We start from the raw sequence: 18,928 nt of genomic DNA, 5'->3' as shown, positions 1-18,928 counted from the left end.
CCTCCCTCCCTTCCTTCCTTTCTTCCTTTTATAAAGATTTCATTTATTTTTAGAGAGAGAGAGAGAGAGGAAGGGAAGGAGAAAGAGAGAGAGAGAAACACGGATGTGCGAGAGATACATGGATTGGTTGCCTTTTGCACACCCCAACCAGGGACCTGGCCCACAACCCAGGCATGTGCCCTGACCAGAAATCGAACAGGTGACCTTTTGGTTTGTGGGATGATGCCCAACCTGCTGAGCCACACCTGTCAGGGCCCAGGGCCGGACAAGGCTTTCTCACATGCATTGGAGAAGGTGACAGCTGCCTCTCCTCTTACGCAGGCAGCCTAGGCCTGCGACACCTATAATTATGCATCCCAGTGAACTTGACTCATGACTTTCAAGCCTAAACAGAATCTGTTCCTGATCTAATTATCAATTCACTGGCTCCGACTGGTTTCATGATTTCACCCCTCTGTACATCCTGTGTGATTATGTCACTGCTACTGAAGAAAATCACAAAGTCTCGATGAGCAAGCTCTGTGTATCCTTTTGAAATACACAAAGAAATAAAATTACATTGACACAGATTTTTGCCCATAGAATTAGTTCAAAACAAATAAAGAATAACAAGTTTAGAAACATCTGTCCCACTAATAACTTAAAGATTAAAGAAAACTTCAAGAAAGGAATTCCTGCCCAGGTTTCCTGGAAGCCTGACATGTAATTTCACTATGAACTTGTGGATCGCAGCACGTAGAATATTACCACAGCAAAATGATTCCAAACAATTCCTTATATGACCTTGCTAACATTATAACCTGTGCAGTGTTGATGGAAAAATGCAATGTAATTATTCTGAAGAGTTTTAGAACTTTACAGGTGAAGTGCAATGGGTCAACCAAGCTAAGAATCTTTTTTCCATTTTTTAAGCTTTATGTGAAGCATACATAATATACAAAAAAAAATGCAAATATTTAATGTATATATCTTCATGAGTTTGAACATATGTGATGTTGTAATACTGTTGCCACAATTCTTAAAGGCAGTTTCCTCTGCAGGGTGGAGAAGAACAGCAACAGCCTGCAGAGAGGGCTCACGTGCTGCAGGCTCCGGCATCCTGGTCTGCCTGAGCACAGAGCCTCAGATTTCCCCGCCCGGCCAGACCTGGCCGGACCCGGCCAGACCGGCCCATTGCTCCGTCCACGCCCCAATCAATTTCCAAGCAGTAGACTCACCCAGACCCACTCCTTTCATGTAATAAAATCCAATGGCTTATTTATGTTACATACTTCTCTTTTTAATCCTCACAGGTCTCCCATCAGATAGGTTTATAGACGAGTAATCTAAAACTCCACAGCGTTAAGAAACCAGCTGAAGGTAACTAGCTCTTTAGCTATGTCGCATAATGCTATAGCTAGGTGTCAAGGCGGGTGGGATTCTGAGGAGTTGAATTATTGGGGACTTGCAAAAAGAAAGTCATTGTTCTGTTTCTCTTCTTGCTGTCCCCACTAAGAATCTTTCACTGCTCTGCTTTGACATCAAGTTAACAGTTGACAGCACCGGGGGGTCCACGGTTTCATGCTGCAATAGCATTTGGAGGCAGGTTGCTGCCAAAAACGTATCCGTGCCATGATTCTGGGCTGACGCAGAACCTCTGGCAGGTGAGGTGTCACAGCGAGTGGCCGGTCTCGCACCCGGCTGTGCTGTTAGCTGAGACTCCTCTGCTCCTGTGTCTCCTGGGCGTGGTCTGCCCAGAGGGTGCTCTCTTCCAGTTCTTCCCTTATTTCCCTTGCTTTCTCCTGGAAGTGGAGTATGTCTCCCTCCCTGTCCCTGCCCCATGAATAAAATCATCCATGTGATGACCAATTTAGAGCGTTCCCTGTGAAACGTCTGTTTACAAAAATAAGTACTCTATTCTCATAATGTGACACTTTTACAAAACACAAAAGGTAAAACCTACATCAAACCTGCACTCTCTTGCCTTTCTTGACACAAAAGAAAGGCGACTGAGGGACTGTCCCAGAACTGACCATACCTGAGAATCCGGAACACCGTCAGCTTCTGTCACAGTCACGTGCTTGTCACTGTTTTCTTCATCTTGTTCAATTGCTTAAATAAATAAAGAAGAACTATATTAGATGCAGCATCATAAGAAAAATCATTTCAGATCATTTTCTTTCTGACAGCAATTTGACAGGAAAAAATGTTAGGCAGATTCACAAAATGTAAATATCAGTACTACTTTGTTATTACTTGGACAAACGGTTTAACGAATAGCACTGTGCACTTTCCATGTACATGATCTCATTTATTAAGTCAATACAGTGGAAGACTTTGATCTCATTCTCCTTTTCACCAAAATCTGTCAAGACATCATCACGTCAGTTTTGTGCTTCACCCAAAGAGGAACTGAAGTGTAGATGAAGGCTTCTATAAAGTTCATGTGAGAACATTTTCTAATGTGATTTCTTATGGCTAACAGTTGAGTGTTGTGTAATAAAGGAAGCACAGTGTTTTATATTTGGATTGCTACCACAAAATTCCAAACCATTGAGTCTTGGGTCCACCTCTTCTCCCACATTCCCCCAGCATCTCCCCATCCGAGTTCTGCCTCCCTTTCTGTGCTGGGGCTGTAACCTCCTATCTCAAAGCCCCTGATTCCAGCCTCTCCCTAATACAGCCGAGCATGGGCACAACTTCTAGAATAATTAGCCTCAAAAAAAATATAACAAGTGCCGTGCTTTGGCCTATGTATTGCTTATCTTATCAAGTTCAAACTCCGTTCCCCATTGAAGGTCTACCTTGAACTCTCTTGCTTCCTCCTAATCTCCGACTTCACCCTGACATTCGGCGCCAAAACATATGGCACCCAACACTCACGCAAGTACAGTGATTTCATTATTTTCCTCTTTATACAGCTTGCTCTTCCATTTTGACAACTATTTATTGAGCATCTGTGATGGGCTTGGCACTGGGTTATTCCTTTGAACAAGACAGATTCACCCCTGACCTCGTGAAGTACACGCACAAGCTGGGGAGATCGCCAAGGAACAATAACTATAACTAATAATAACAATAACAATAACTTAAAAAAAAGGAATTAAAGATCACAGTAAGTAGATGACAGAAAACCACGTGGGAGAGGTCATTTTGGAGAGGCAGCACGGGGTGATGCTTCTCTAAAGAAGTGACATTTGGGCTGAGACCTGAAGGCTGAGATGGAGCCGCCCAGGGCAGGTGACAATGACATTATGAGACCCTCCTGGAGTACAGACCATGGCAAATTCAAATCTTAGCATAAGACATAAGGAAGCACGGAGGAATTTAAAATTGGCAACTTCGTGAATTGATGGATTTTTTTCAAAAGTTGTTTCTGCGTTCTTTATGGAGAACAGACTTAAGAGAGTCAGGCCAGAGAGACCAGTTAGGTGACTGTTGCTCTCACCTCGGCTAGAGATGACACTGACTCAGACCAGGCTGGGGGCAAGGAGCTAGAGAAACATGGAGGATGTGAGTTGTAATTTTAGACAAAATGAACACAATCTGCCAACGAATTGGTTACAGGGGGTGGGGGGAGGGGGGAGAAGAAGTAATCAAGGATGACTCCTAAGTAGAATGAGTTATTGCTCACATCCATCATACCATTTATTCTTTTTGCCCTCTCCATCTCAAACCAAAAAAAAAAAAAAAAGGTGGGGGGGCAGCCACAACATATACCAACCTCACTGACAATGAGGTCACCCACTGTGCTTTTGGATTCAGCTTGCATTGTTTTGTGTACTTTTAAATACTATGCTTTCTGCTGCATACTTTCTAAAATATCATGTCATGCACCTTTTGCTTTTGCATGCCTTTTATGCTCACGTAAATGCCGTACACACAGTATGAGCCATGTAACTACTAATGGGATGAACAGTTTCTCTGCAAGTGAGCAGAATGGCACGACTTGACTATACCTACTTATATAAGTTCTGTCTTTCAAAACTATTTATGAAAAAAGAGGGAAGGGAAATTCTCTTCAACTCCACGGGGACCTAGGATAACTCCTACCAGCTGAGCCTCTCAAGGAAAAGCAGGAACAGTGAAGGTGGGCAGAAGCTTTTCTTCTTTTTCCAGCAAGTTCCATTCATGCTTGTTCAAAGAAGGTCCCCTGTTGCTACTGTTGCTCAATTAGGAGGAAACTTAAGAATAAAGAAAAACACTAATGTTTTCTCTGAAAAACTAGAGGCAAATGCTAAGGAAAGAATAAAATATAGACTAACATCCTAAATTTCACTTAAAGATGCAGTGAGCTGGAGAAGTAAGGAACTTACCTCTACTAGTTGAAATAATAGGAGAATTCTTTTCTCATCCTGTAATGGGCAGTAATTTTCTTTGGGGGGGTGCAATCTGATACCATGCGAATGTGAGACAACTTCACCCGCATGAAGTACCAAGAATACCCTGGCCCTTAATTTATGCTTTATTTGAATTTTTATTCCTTCAAGTTTTAGTTTTGATGAAAATGAAAATTAAATTTTGGATTGATTTATTTACTTATTTTGCCTACTAAGTTCATGTTTTGTTTTTAAAACAACAATGCTCTAGGGTAGAGGCATTTTTTTTCCCTTACCTTAATATACTCAGAAATAGGACATGTAGAACAATGAATAACAATTTCAGAATTGAGAGTTAACATTATTGTTTGAACTTTACATGAAATTCTTAATACATATAGACAGAATTAAGGGGGCAAGAGATTAGCACAAAAGCATACTTGGGACAAAAATTCAATGCTATAGTTCTAGCTTCTCCCCAACAAAAGTGCTACATTATTTGGTCACATCTTTGAAGACATCAGTATTTGTTGTCCTGCATTATACTTTGGTTAACAGAACAAAAATTAGAAACACAAGCAAGTTAAGGGACGTGGCAAAGGGAACTCAGTAATCTATCTCAATCAGCATAATGGAGAGACTCACAAAGTTCTGGTGGACGCTTGACCTCAGCACCCTGATCGCAAAGAGAAGACCTCGGTCTCTCTCTCTTTTTTTAATCCTCACCCAAAGATATGTTTTTTGATTATTTTTAGAGAAAGAGGAAGGGAGTGCAGGGAGAGAGAGAGAGAAGAGAAACATCAACATGAGAAAGAAACATTGATCAGTTGCCTCCCATATGCACCGTGACTGGGGATCAAACCTGCAACCTAGGTAGATGCCCTGACCAGGAACTGAACCTGCAAACTTTAGGTACATGGGATGATGCTCCAACTAACTCAGCCACCCAACCAAGGCAAGACCATGGTTTCTTCCAATACACTGATATCATTATTTCCTTGGAAATACCAAAACATTATGATTCCAAAAATGTGTTTTTGCCAGTAGTTTATATATACTAGTTAAGAACAAAATTTATGTTGGACTTTTAAGGATTTATGATTTCCCCATGAAACCTCATGTATGAAATACACAGTCACCTAAAAAGAGAGTGCTCCAATAACCTTTAATACAAAGATTAATGTTGAGGAATAAATAAGGAGGCAATTTCTCTCTTCAAGGGTCCTACTACTGTAGCTAATGTGGTGGAAGGAGGAGGAAGCAGTTATTTAGAATTTTGAGCTTCGTTTTTTCATTTATCTGATCAGAATGAGAGTAGGTTGGGAGATATTTCCTCTGCAAATATTGATTCTGGGACGGTTCCCTCTAGTGTGATGCGTACACAGGAGTGACGGCTCGTGGGACCAGGGAGGCTCGCAGCCCAACTCTGCCAACACAAACCAGCCCCTTATCTCTCAGCACAGAGTCTAAAAGCAAGAAAAGGCCTTTGAAAATAGCTTAACACAACAAAAGTCACACACACAAGATCAAAAGCATATATTTTGAATAGTGAACATGAGAGCCCACGCAGGAACTAAGAATACATGTAGATTGATTATTTAGCACTAATCACATAACAGCCCTTAGTTTAATTGTACCGATTTGTAAGTTAGCCAAGAGTAATTCATGGGGGGCTACAGTTGACAGCCCCCAAGAACGGGAGGGCTTACCTACTATCACTGTCTTGTTGCCTTGGGGACAACAGGTATTCTCTCGCTTCCACTTACTGGAATGGCTACTAAGAAAACTCTCCTAATAACTCTACTAATATTATTATTTAAACACAAAAGGGATTGATGGCCTTTCAGAATGATGCTTATTTAATTTCTGTAGACCACCTTTGTAAAGGTAAGAGCCACACTGACACATTGAACATACAATGACTGTAATGCAATGAGTGACTACAGTTGTAAGAACTCCTTAAAAAAATCAACCAAACTAGTTTTTTAATTTACAAACCAACCAAAAATTTAACTATAGACAGAAAGTTAGCATCTTGCATATCAATGTGAGAAATCGGCAAACATAGTTAAGAAAAATAATTTCTTAAATGTTTTGCCAAGCATTAAAGTTTTGTCAATAACATAGCCTTTCTTCTGTGCAGCACTGCACTGCGAAAAAGCTCCTTCATGCAGGGTCTCATCTGATGGCCACACGACCTGACGAGTCGGGCAGGTCAGGTCAGCCCCATCTTACAGGCGAGGGTACGTGACCTGTCCCGGTGCTCCACGGAAAAGGCATGCACCCGCGGCAGCCAGCCTGCCTGGGTCCAGGCGGGAGCAGAACAGTGCCTGTCACACAGCACATCGCAGATCCATTCATGCGGACGTGTGTTTCTTTTCACTTCTTTAATGAAATGGAACAGAATACAATAGAAAAAATAGAAGAACATTTAAAAATCAAAATGCACTGCCACCAGTATTTTTCATGAGCGTGGATGAGAAGTGTACCAGCTCAGGCTCTGTTGTGTGTTCCATGGGTTGTGGACATAAAACTGTTAGGAAAACAGAGGTGTTTCCAGGCCACAGGAGGCAGGACCGGTTCCTCATTATCTAAATAACCAGCTATTTTTTTGTACCATTCCTGGAGAAGGGCCATAATATTTACTTTAGGAGGCCCCTCCACAGCACAGCGTCCACTCTCAGCAAGCAGCGCACCCCTTGTGGGATAGCGAGGAGATGAGCTTGCAGCGAGAAATGCTGATGGCGGATATTCAATTGTGGGTACCAGGAATGAAATCACAAATGCTTCAAAATGCTCAAGTCTTTTCTATTCTTTAAAAAGTACAGGAGAAAAAGCAGTTGCAACCTTCACCTTATCACTCTTTTTTTTTAAGTGTTAAAATTTGCAAAACAGTGATCAGTATTCACCATCAAGACGTGCCTTGTAGCATTATAACCTGGCCTATCCAGTGCCGTTCAAACTTCTCTTTGAAAGTTGACCAACGACCACTTTATCTCTGTCCAAACAACCTTTCCTCAGCCCCAATCTGTTCAGCCTGTCAGCTGAACTTGAGACTGTTGTTTTTAAACCCTCTTTTCTTGGTCCTTATCATCCCTGAACCCTCTAAAAACGCAAGCTTCCCGCAGGCTCTCTGTCCTCTGTGATCTTATCTGTTCCCGTGGTTTCAGCTTGCACCACCATGTGGGTTATTCCCGAATCTGCGTCTCCATCTCTTCCCTCGTCCCTGAGTTCCAGGCCCACCGCTCCAGTTACACGCTGAATGTTCTCTTTTCACAGACCGTCCCGTATCTGCATAGCAGCGTGTGAGTTGCTATGACAAGTGCAGCGGCACAACTTCCGTCCTCAAGAGTGTCATCTGTTTAACAAAGGCCTGAAATCGCATGCACCTTCGCTACATACCACAAGCCTCTTCCTCCTCCCGGGGTCTGTATTTTAGTCTAGATCACCACCAGGCATCTTCTTGTGTTTTCCTTTTCCCCAGTCCTCATGTAAATCTTTCACTAAATCCGGTCACTTCTACCTCTGAAATGGTTCCACATGCTTCTTCCTGGCAGCTCCCATAGCTCATAACCTCACCACCTCTCACCTGGGCCACAGCCACAGTCACAGCCACAGCCTCCGAGCCAGCCGGTCCCTCTACCCATTCATTCTCCACCCAGTTGCCCGAATTCCACCTCCAAGGGCCAGTCTGATCTTGGCCCCCCGCCCCCACCCTTCAGATTCCCGCCTCTCCTCATTTAGGGAAAATGAGAAGCACACAAGCAGCTCAACACCAATTCAGGCTCCAGGGCCTCATCCCCAGTGTTCCCGATGCAGCTGGGTTTCGCCCAGGGACACGCAGGTTGAGCACCTTGACACCTGTGATTGCCTGGACTATTATTAATAAAGAGTAATTAATAATTACTCTATTAATAAACACTGGCCAACATTCAGGCTGGAGCCTCAGCCTGCCCTGGAAGGCTGGGCCATTGGGTCTCAGACTCTATTCCCAGGTGCACCAAACAGTTATTGGATTTATTTCATATAGAAATCAGAACCAAATGAGATCATATAACTGTTATCCCAAAATGGGTGTTTACTCCGAAGTGATGTTTCAGGATGGGTGTATGGTTGGCCTTCTCCTTAATCAGATTCCTGGCACTATTTATTATGATCACCCTCATTTTACAGGTGAGAAAACTGAGGTCAAGAGATGCTAAATAGCTTGACTAGAGTGACAGAGGAAGTCAGTGGAGGGGACAGTTAAATACCCAGGTCTTATTCTTTATCTGCTCTAATATGCTATGGAAATTTACACTGTCTAAAATGAATTAAACAGGAATAAGACTGAAAAGACAGAAAACAGGAGGTTTATTGCAAACAGCCTAAGAACTGTCTTGAATTTCCTGCAAGGACTTCAGTCTCGCTGAAAATTAGGGCCATAATGACCAGTTCATTTCTTAAAAGCTCCTACACACCCACTTCCCCTGCAATTCTCCCATGTATCACAACCCATGGATTTATAGAGAACAAATAGTGTTTATTGCACAAAAGAAATGTATTACTTTTATTAACATTTGAATATAGGTGTGCTGATGTTCTGAAAATTCATAGCACCCAGGCAACATAGAAAAGGTATAGCGAGAAGGCTGAAATCAGAGGTAGCTGAAGAACCGCCACCTCCCCCATCAGACGCTGCACACACTGCACAGGTGGCGGAGGCGGCGGAAGCCCCGGAGAGGGCTCGGGCTGCCGCCCCGACGGCCACGGCTGGCTGGCTGCGTGATTTATCTCCCCCGCTCCGCCAAGGCAGACAGGTTTCCACTTCAGTTCTCCGCCTTTGTCTTATGGCAGAGACCCTCCAAACTTCCTTTCTGTCCACTTTTTATTAGGTTTTTACAGTGTTTTCTTTTGAGTAACATGTAATACATGTCCATTCCATGGAAAAGTCAATCAACAGAGAAAAATGACCATGCCACCAGAAGAAAGCGTGTCCTGTATCCTGTAATTAGACCATAAATATTTGCTTTGTAGGCCAGAGTGATAAAGAGCTAATTCGTCCGTAGTCCCAATAGCCCATTTGTTTGCCCTTCTTATAAGGAAAGGTCCCAGAAAAAAAACAAGTTTCCTTTTAATGCAAAGATGGCTTCTACATAATCCAACTAAAACGAAACCTCAATAAAAGGAAGAAAAAACAAGTTAACCTTCGTTATAATTTTTCTTCAATGTTTTTACCGAGGAACAGACAAGCTTTAGTTTTCTAAGTGCAACTCACAGCTGTGTTCTGGTGACAGGACAGGCTCCATCTACTCTGACCACACAGCAAAAGCATCGGGCAGCAGCGACGCCCAGACCCTGCCAGGCGTGCATTCCCAAAGATTCCCGTGCACACCACTACATGTCATTTCCCTCAGATGAGTTAAAACGTGAAGAGAATGTTAACCCAGTGGGTAGGAGAAAAGGGATTTCTGAGCCTATGTGCCAACGTGAAGCTATATGCCATTTCATGTAACTCTCCTCCCCTTCTCATCCCTCCTCCTCTGAAAAAACTCAAAAAAAAAACAAACCACCCTCCAAAATCCCCAAGCCCCAGAGCTATATCCATCAGCTCCATTTCATAGAATAAGAAAATGAGCCTTTGGAAGCCAGTGAGTCATAGCAAGTGGCTAAGGCAGAACGAAACCTGAGTCAGCTGATTTGTTCCTCACAGCTACACAAATCTGCCTCTGGGATCGTAAACCAGGAAACACAATAAGTCAGGTCTACACTGGCTCCCTTGTTAAGTAAGGTTTTATGGTAGATGAACATCTACATTTAAAAATTAACATTACAACTTTCTGCCACTCATATGATGCCCATCAGATGTTTTTCGTCCTGATTTTTCAGCAATTCTACTGCTAAATCTTCCCCTTGACATGACAATGAAATTCATGACGGAGGACTCCCTAAGGGCCCTTGTGTTTGCAAACACAAGCAAAGTATTGGTTCAATCAATTAATCAATCAATGGAGGGTGGGCAGCCCAAACGGAGGCCAGGAAAGATTTGTAAAATTTCCTTAACCGTCATCTAAACCTTACCTGTTAGAATTTAAAGGAATTTCCTTTTGTTACACATTTGGCATCCTTCCTGTATTATTTCTAGTATAGGACAAGGTGCATCAACTCACCAAACTTCAGTGTCATTACTTGCAAAGGGGGATGACGATAAGCACCACCCCACAGGACGGGCGTGTGGAAGAAAGGAGGGTGAAAAGTGCTTCAGCAAGGGTGGCTACTTTCTATTAAAAACATGGCAACGTGCTTTTTACTTTTGCATTTTCACCTGTGGATGGGAGCGTTTTTCCAATCAGACCCACCTCTTGTTGGGGTAGAATAGAAGACAAGGGATACAAAAACAAAGTCATTAATATTTGCAGTCCGACATCCAAGGCAGAATTTTGTAGCAAGACAGGCTTGAAAGGGCAAAATCTATGGAGAAATGTTACCTTCCTTCACACATCAAGGGCTCTGGAAGTCCCAGATCTCTGATCCTTCTCTCCTGGGACAGCTGTGCCACAGGGAGGCAGTCGGCAAGTAATGGGCTGGAAGAGCCCACGGCTGCCCTAATATGTTCCAGGTGGGCTGCGGGAAGGAGACGGGGAAAGAGGCGGCAAGCAGAGACGCAGGTCAGAGCTGTGGGCCTGATCTCCCCTGGCGGGGCCTGGGCTCTGAGAAGGTGAGGACACCGGTGACGGGGGTGGAAGTTTACACCCAGACGGAGCCCTGGCACACAGAGGAGACCGCCTGGCAGTCTGCCCCCAGCCCCATGTGGGGCTCAGCGCACTCACAGGAGATGGGCAGCGAGCAGTGCAAGGCTAGAGGCAGCCAGGCGCACAGCTTGTCCTTCCTGGGTTGCTCTTCTTTCCCAGGATGGGAAGTTTATAAGGACTCACAGGTTTTTATGTGCTCTGGGGACAAAGGCCAGCGAAGGAGCCTACCTCACAGAGAGGGAGAGGCTGGATGGAGCAGACGACAGGTGTTTACAACCCAGCAAGAGGTGCTATGGGGCGGGACAGCCAGGAAGGCCCAGAGATGCTGACCCAGCCGGGATGGGCCCCTGACCGCACTAAAGATGCTGACGGAGCAGCAGGGACTAACTAGCACAGGCGTCTCTGCAGGGGCCGCAGGGGCCTGGGGGCACTGCAGGGTCCCAGTGACCCTCGCATGCCAGAGACTGAGTGATCCAAAAGGGAGCATTTAACTAGGCCCAGGCAGGTGCGACATTCTGAACAGACCATTTTCCACAAGAACAGTTCAAATCAGGAACAACTTAAATATTGTTCGCTGGCGGTAGGTAGCAGCTTGTGAGGGCCACAGCGCAGTTGTCAAAAATGAAGAACGCAACATTTCCCGTCTACATTTCAGTGAATGATTTTGAGAACCTGCTACACTACCGTCTTTGAGAATCAGAGTAAGTGCTTTAATGGCTCATGAGGTAAGACAATCTTATAAGATTACGAGATAACAAACTAGGTCAAAATATAACTTTTCCAAAATATTTGGAAAAAGAAAAATTACCCTACAGCATTGGCTATTAGCCTGAACTACTTTTGATATTCATGCCTAAAGCTCTGAGCCATTATTTTCTCTCACAGAAGTAAAAGTAAATATATTTTAAATTTTCATATAAAATAGAAAAAATATGGGTTGTTTTACCTGTCTGGCTCTCTTCTTGAAATATCAAGGAAATAAAAAACAGCATTAGGGCAGGCCCCAAAAAACTCCCTGGGAGGGGCCTGGACCACTCCCATAAATGTGATCTTTGACAAGACTGTCCAGTTGGTTACCAGACTAACCCTGAAGTTAGTCGAACCTTGCAGGCCTCATGTTACCAGCAAAATAAAGCAACTTCAGGAACTTGGATTCACCTACGAATGCTAAGCCTGAGTTCCGAGCCCTTTGTTGATTTCAGCGACGGCTCTGAGAGGAGGGGCGGGTATGAGGAGCGCAGGGAGGGGCCCCCAGCCTCGATGTGCTGCTACCTCACAGTAAGGCCCAATGACGGCATCGGTCCCTTCCCTGCTGGCCAGGCAAGGTAGTCCTACCACTTCCTGGGGACCACAAACAGCTGGGACACTGCCTGTCCCCTGCACTCACCCACTGCCACTGTCAGCAAGTGCAGGGCTTGTCCACTGTCTCCAATCTCCCTCAATGCCCCCTATTTGAAGGATGGGGGAGTTTGCTTCCTTATGAATTGTAATGTTTGCTGTATAAGGCTCCCTTTAGACAGAAGGGAAGGTCCTGCACTTAGCTCCACCTTCTGAAATAAGATGTAGAAATGGGTCTTTTAAATACACGAAAACAAAACTGAAAATTAAAATGAAGAAAATAAGAACATACAAAACTAAGTTGGCAATTGTGATCTGTCAGGCTTTGCTCTCTACTGCAGTTAGAGTGGAGGAAAACTGGCAACAGTCTGAAAACTACCATCTGTTCCTAAGGGTATAAAGATAACCCCAATCTCAAATTTCTCAGTCATTTTTTTCTACTGGAAAACAATAACAGGATAAGGTGTAAACTTCCTCAATTGATCTTAATAGGTTTTCAAGTGAATGCTTCATTTTTATAAAATGTTTGCATTTTCAATAGATAGAAGTAAGTCACTTCTTGGCAAAAGGAGAACCAGACAAGACCTTTAGATCAACTGACCTGGGACCTGCCCCCTATTTACAAGGATATGGCTTCGGTGCAGGTGCGCTTGTTTGGAACCAGGCTTGAAGTCACTTCTCTTTAAACCAGTGCAATCACTCACCTAAAAAAAGTCCTCCTGCTACTGTAGTACAAAAACTTCAGTGAGAATGTTTACTTATTCCTGAGCCTGCCCACTAAATAAAACTTGGTAATAGTTCTCTTCTTTTATAAAGCTTTTACTGCTAATGCCATGAGAACTTCATAATAATTCTGTTATCATTCCCATGAGAAAGTCTCGTTTCGGGTAGAGAAACGCTGAAAAGTTAGGCAGTTGTCCAATAAATGAGTGAGTGGCAAAAGCATAATATGTTTGATGCCCTCTGCCATGCTTGGTTCCCTAGACCAACATAAAAGCCCGACCCGCTTCCTGACGTGGCAGGTTCAATCTGCAGACTAGCCCTGCACCCAACAAGGAATCATGATGTAGCTTTACAGAATGAAACCCAGGATTCTTTTGACCAGCAAGTATCCATCTCTGTTTCCTACCTTCAAACAAAAACCACTTCCATCAAAAGTGTACAATGCAAGCCTTTGCAAACTCTAGGGTCAAAATTTCCATCACTGATCTCAAAAACAGATCACAATCACTGTATGCAGTATTAAAATGAAGTATTGTTATAACCCATCTGAAAAATGCAAATAGCTAGAGCCATGGTTTGTTCAGCCACCTTCAAGGAAAATGTCTGATTTAGAAGTGATCAAATGTTAAGTATATAAGTGTCACATCAATGGAAAGAACAGCATGTGAAGTAGATTTCACTTTTATCAAAATGGCATCACTTACTCTGGCAGAATTCAGTTGAATCAAATTGCATGCTTCGCGTTATGCACCATAAGCATTATTTGCTTACATTCACACACACGGTGTTCATGCCATTTTCAGTTTTACTGAAAACAGCTCCATTTTCATGGCTGTTTATACAATTAGACTTTTAATGTGACGAATGATGGACAATAGCTGGGTCATATGGCCGAGGCAAAGATTTCCCTTGATAGCTCTTACTTCTCAGAACGAGTGACAGCAGCAAACATGCCCAGGGGTGCGGGGGGTGGGGGGAGGGCAGGGGAAGTGGGCCTTTGGTAGACGTTCACTTAGGAAAAAGTCAATGACATGAAAATGTTCGGAAAGCAAAATAAATAATCAGTAGTTATTATTCCTATATTCTTATCAAATAGACAGCAATGCATGATGAAGACAATAAAGCTGCACGGCATTTGGTACTTAGGACCTACCTGACAGCAGGCCGGCCATGGCACCTCGTCACCTACCAGCCTGGCCTCTTCCCTCACAAACAATGGAGACCGAGGGTGAGGGGGCCAGGACTTACCAGTGAACACAGGCTGGGGGGTGGGTGCGGAGGGTGCGGGGGCGGGGGCAACGGGTGGAATCCGCTTTCCTAACTACAGGCCTGCGACAGCTGGATGTGCATAGGAAACTGTGTTTACCAGACGGCAGAATTTCGTACCTTTATAAAAAAGAGCATATGGCCAGCATTCTTCTTCTTAAGGAATATTTTAGTTCATAAGAGAGATGATTTTAACCATTAATCTACCTTTCTTCTTAATTATCTAATCACCTTCTTCTAATATTTCCTTAACTATTCTATCTAGTACTTTAAAACATCTACAGACTACTCTTATTTTGTACCTGAGGGATGTACAGAGAAACAATCACAGAATTACTCATTTTGAAAGCAGATTATAGATCAAGCCACCTCCTGCCGTCGCCCATCCCTCAAATGCAAACTTTTCCTCAAACACAGAGGATTAGTCGGATACATGGTTTCGGGGGATGCATGTCCCTTTGGGGCACTTGGTAAACGGCCTCTCAGCCTCATGGGCCGAGTCGGAAGCTGGGTGGCAGTGATCAGGGGTCCGTCTGGGAGGCAGCTGCCACTCCCCAGAAGCCCAGGCACCTTAGAGCCCGCGGCGGCCCCGGAGGGGAAGCTGCCCTGTCCACAGTGCATGAAAGACAGCTATTAGTTGCCTCAATCAGCTAATTAGCTCAACAAATGCAAAACCTAAATCATTAAAGAAAGTGGCCCTGATTGCACTGCTGGCTCCTGATTCGATGTCATCAACCCAGCGGGAAGCGAACGGAGTAGTCCCACAAAAACAAAACACTGTCCACACTGGGGAGCTGGGATGGGACGGGGCTTCATTTGTTATGGAAGTTGAGCCCTGCCAGGAAGTTCCACTGCAAAAAAAGGGGTACTGGGGAGACCTCTGTGTTTATGCTTTGAAATTTAAATCAATTTAAATATAAATTGCTCTCCTTTCCCGTCATTATGAGAAGGAAGTAAAATGTGGGTTTCAGATCTCTGGTGTGCAAATGGTCATTAACTTTCATTTGACCTTGGGTGTCGAGCTAATATTGAATTTATGCACAGGGTACACTCATTATACTCATTTAGTTCCCTCACAGAAACTATGTTCCCAAGAGCTGCAACGCTAGAAGCTGCCTTTTCAGCACTCAAACAGAAAACACGATCCTCTCCTTCATGCCTTCCTCCAGCCTTACACCCACCTCCAAACCCCAGGAAACCGGTTCCCTACTCCTGACAACGTTCATAAAACACAGGCAATAACAGGTAGGAATCTGACCGATGTAAAATCGTGGCCTGGACTGCACGGGACCACACAAGTCCTGGTCTGTGAGCCCTCACATTCCTTGTTCAGGGACCTTCGGTGCTCATTCTCCTTCCCTGTATCTGCCTCTCTAAAACAGGAACAAAAGCCCATTTAGAGCAGTAATTACCTCTAATAAGCACTACATACTGCCACTGACATGCCCTGCAGCACGTTTTTGAAAACAAAGGCCTCAAAAATCTTGCATTCTTGAGTATGCTCTGTTGTGGTTGTAATTATTCGCCTCGTTGGCAGATCAGTTTCGTTTACTATCTTACTAGACAATACCATGCTGAAGGATGAAGAAGACAATCCTCTTGCCTTGCTTTCTACTTTCCTAAATTCTGAAGAATCCTCGTTGTTAAAAGAGTCCAACTTCCTATATTTGATACTCTCAGCCCTCTGGCTGTTCAGGAGAAATCAGGGCAAAGGGCTATTTTCTTTTATAGTATGTCATTGAATGGTTATTTATCATTTCGACTTAATAGCTCTAATTACAAAAGACAGTGTCATGGGATTTTTTTTTAAAGGCAATTTTCTTTGCATCCCAGTGGGAGAGTTAGGAAAAATTTACAGAGCATCAGCTGCGTGCATTTTCAATTGTTCCTGGGTTTTACCAATGCTATTATTTTCTCAGTTGTAAGAATTTTACATTTTCAAGTATCTTCCAACTTTATACTGCACTGGGAATTATGGTTTCAAGATTCTTATTGTGGTTTTATGCCGTTAAAATAAAAAAAGGAGACACACAACCTGTCAACCACCGAATTGATTGCTGTTCGGTCAAGAACATGCACTGGATGGGATGTGAATGTACAAAATCTGTTAGCAAGCACAAACAGAGCAGTCTCGGGAAATGTTATAACAAGGGGTTACTATAGCACTGGTGGAGGAGAGAGATTTTACAAACTTCGACAATCAGCCTGGTGTTAGATAAAGCTCACTCTTCAAGGAAAAACATCCTAGACCATCAATCAATCAGGGGATCAGAGTGTGGTTGATTACTTTAGGAGGAAAACACATGCTGCTTCTTTCCTCTTGGTTAACAAATGCTGAAGACCACATTTGGCGGGGTTATAGGACAATCGGTGTGAGCCTGTGCCGACCACAAGCAGGCGTGATGGCCACAGGCCAGCCCAGCACCCAGGCAGTGGTATAGGAGAAGGAAAGTGCGAAAACCAAACTATGGGAGAGAACAAGGTGCATTCTTTGGAGCCAGGCTGTGAAAGACTTGGAAATATTTAAGTGGTTGAAAGCATCACTAAAAATTAAGCACAATGTCTTCATTGCATAAATACAACCAGCAGACATCTGCCATTTTAAATCACTATTATTTTAGATCAAACATTCATCATAAGAACACTCAGAGATTAAACAAAAAAAAAATATTGAAGAGATGATCACTACAGCTTTTAAGCACATTTAATTTTTTCCAATAAAGGATGATGACAGAAAACCAAAAAATAGAGCCGGAGTTTGAGACAGCAATAATTGTACTAGCACATGAGTCTATCTTTGCTGGCCTTAATTTTATTATTAACGTCTACTCTAAAATCCCATTATATTATGCAGTTCTCTGTATATGAGCGATGTGTTTACAAAAGGATAAGGGTCAAGTCAAACAAGGTACAAAGGAAAAGAAGAATCTGTCAACCAAAAATAAAAACTAAAAATTTAGAGCACCATAAAAGTCAGAGCAATTATACAGGTTTAATGGTGATTTTTTTCTCCTAAATGTGCAAAAGGAAACGTCTTATCTCCTACTGTTAAAAATAATCAGTCAAACTATTTCATTTCTCATGACGAAGCGGCATGAAAATCTTGTATTCGGAATGCTTCTGCCCTGAAGGACAGTATCCCTTTTCAATTGGGTCAGACCTGAAACCTCAGACAGAGCTCCCTGCCAACATCTGACTTCCCCAGTTTACATATGTATGCTTAAGACGTGGGCTCAGAACTGCTAAAATTTCCTAAAAAGCGTTATTGGTGACCAACGATTGCTACTAACAGCGGACCCCCAAAGCTGGGAATTGAATCAGAGTCCCAGGGTGACAGGAGGACCTCGACTTGCCGGGTGGGCCCGCCATTATTACCAGGGGCAGAGGCTGTCTCCCTGGCTGCGTTCCGCACTTCAACGCATGGCAAACAGGAGTAACCGCATTGTTGAAATCACACACCATTCAAGTGCCTAGAGAAGGCTGAACATGGGATTCAAAGGTGATCGAGCCAGAGGATCTCTGAGGCCAGGAGAAGCAATTTAACTCCAAAGTGAAACACTGCCTGCCCTCTTGTTCTTTCTAGCCCATTAAAAATAACATTTATAAAAAGCCAAAACTAAATGCAACAGGTAAACCGTTTTATACTATTTTACATTCCATAATTTTAGTATGTCAAAGAAATAATAAAATATCGTACTATACAAATAACACTTTATCCGGAATCTCTGGCTGACTTATCTTAGAAAGAAGGGGGAAATGCTGCCATCCACTACTTTAAAAGTTTTTTGAGTTGTCTTTTCCATTTCCAGGAACAAAAGTAGAAAATGGGAATGTCTTTTCACAAATCACATCCTTCCTCTCATAATCCAGAGAATCACTAACGTCTGAGCGTGGGAAAACCTGGGTTTGCATTCTGTCTGCAGACTTCCTAGCTTAAGTGATCTCGGGCATTGCACTTCCTCCCTAGCTTTTGGGATTGGGTCAACAGAAACAATTCCACAGGCAGTGGACACCTGGAGCTCTGGTGACCAGCAGCCCTGCCCCTTCCGCTGGTTTCCTTTGAGGAGCCACGCCTACCTGCTCTAGCCTCCTCCTCTGTCTGGTGTGGGGCTGACCTGATCTACATGCCCCATCTACTGCTCCAGAGGTGGGCACTTCATGCCTCCAGCAAGGTCCCCACCAAGACTGCTCTCCACCAGGAAAGAGTTGCTCTCTTTCTGCTGAGATTACTGGTAACTCCATAGATTCTCTGAGCCAATCAATCTTTTCTGGTTTTCAGTTTGTCTATCCCTTGCACCTAAAAGAGTCCTGAATGAAATATTCCTAGGGTTGTAACTCCATAAAGGATAATGAGTGAAAATATTCATTGTTGTAATTAAATATTAGAGCTGGAAGGAATCTCTAAAGTTACCAGAATCTACACCAACCTTCCTCTGCCCAAGCCCTCCCCTCTACAAGATACAAACTGGAGTCACTTTGCTAAGGCCACAGAGGCATTTAATGGCATTAACAGAGCCTAAAAAACCATCCTTCTTTTCCAAACGTTAATGTCCTACATATGTAGTTTTAAAA

The 18,928-nt window shown here is 43.4% G+C and overlaps 1 protein-coding gene across 1 annotated transcript in view; it reads right to left on the bottom strand.

The window, feature by feature from the left end:
• RAPGEF5 (Rap guanine nucleotide exchange factor 5) overlaps positions 1-18,928 on the bottom strand; it is a 173,982-nt gene that overhangs the window by 104,287 nt on the left and 50,767 nt on the right. The window contains exon 7 of the mRNA XM_054564179.1: positions 2,018-2,091. Within this exon, the coding sequence (XP_054420154.1) occupies positions 2,018-2,091 (74 nt within the window). The remainder of the gene's footprint in view (positions 1-2,017; positions 2,092-18,928) is intronic.

This window comes from Pteronotus mesoamericanus, unplaced genomic scaffold (assembly GCF_021234165.1).
Source record: "Pteronotus mesoamericanus isolate MK-2021 breed Mesoamerican mustached bat unplaced genomic scaffold, CSHL_Meso_final scaffold_85, whole genome shotgun sequence".
Classification (NCBI taxonomy): domain Eukaryota; kingdom Metazoa; phylum Chordata; class Mammalia; order Chiroptera; family Mormoopidae; genus Pteronotus; species Pteronotus mesoamericanus.
This window is presented reverse-complemented; position numbering and strand designations above follow the sequence as displayed.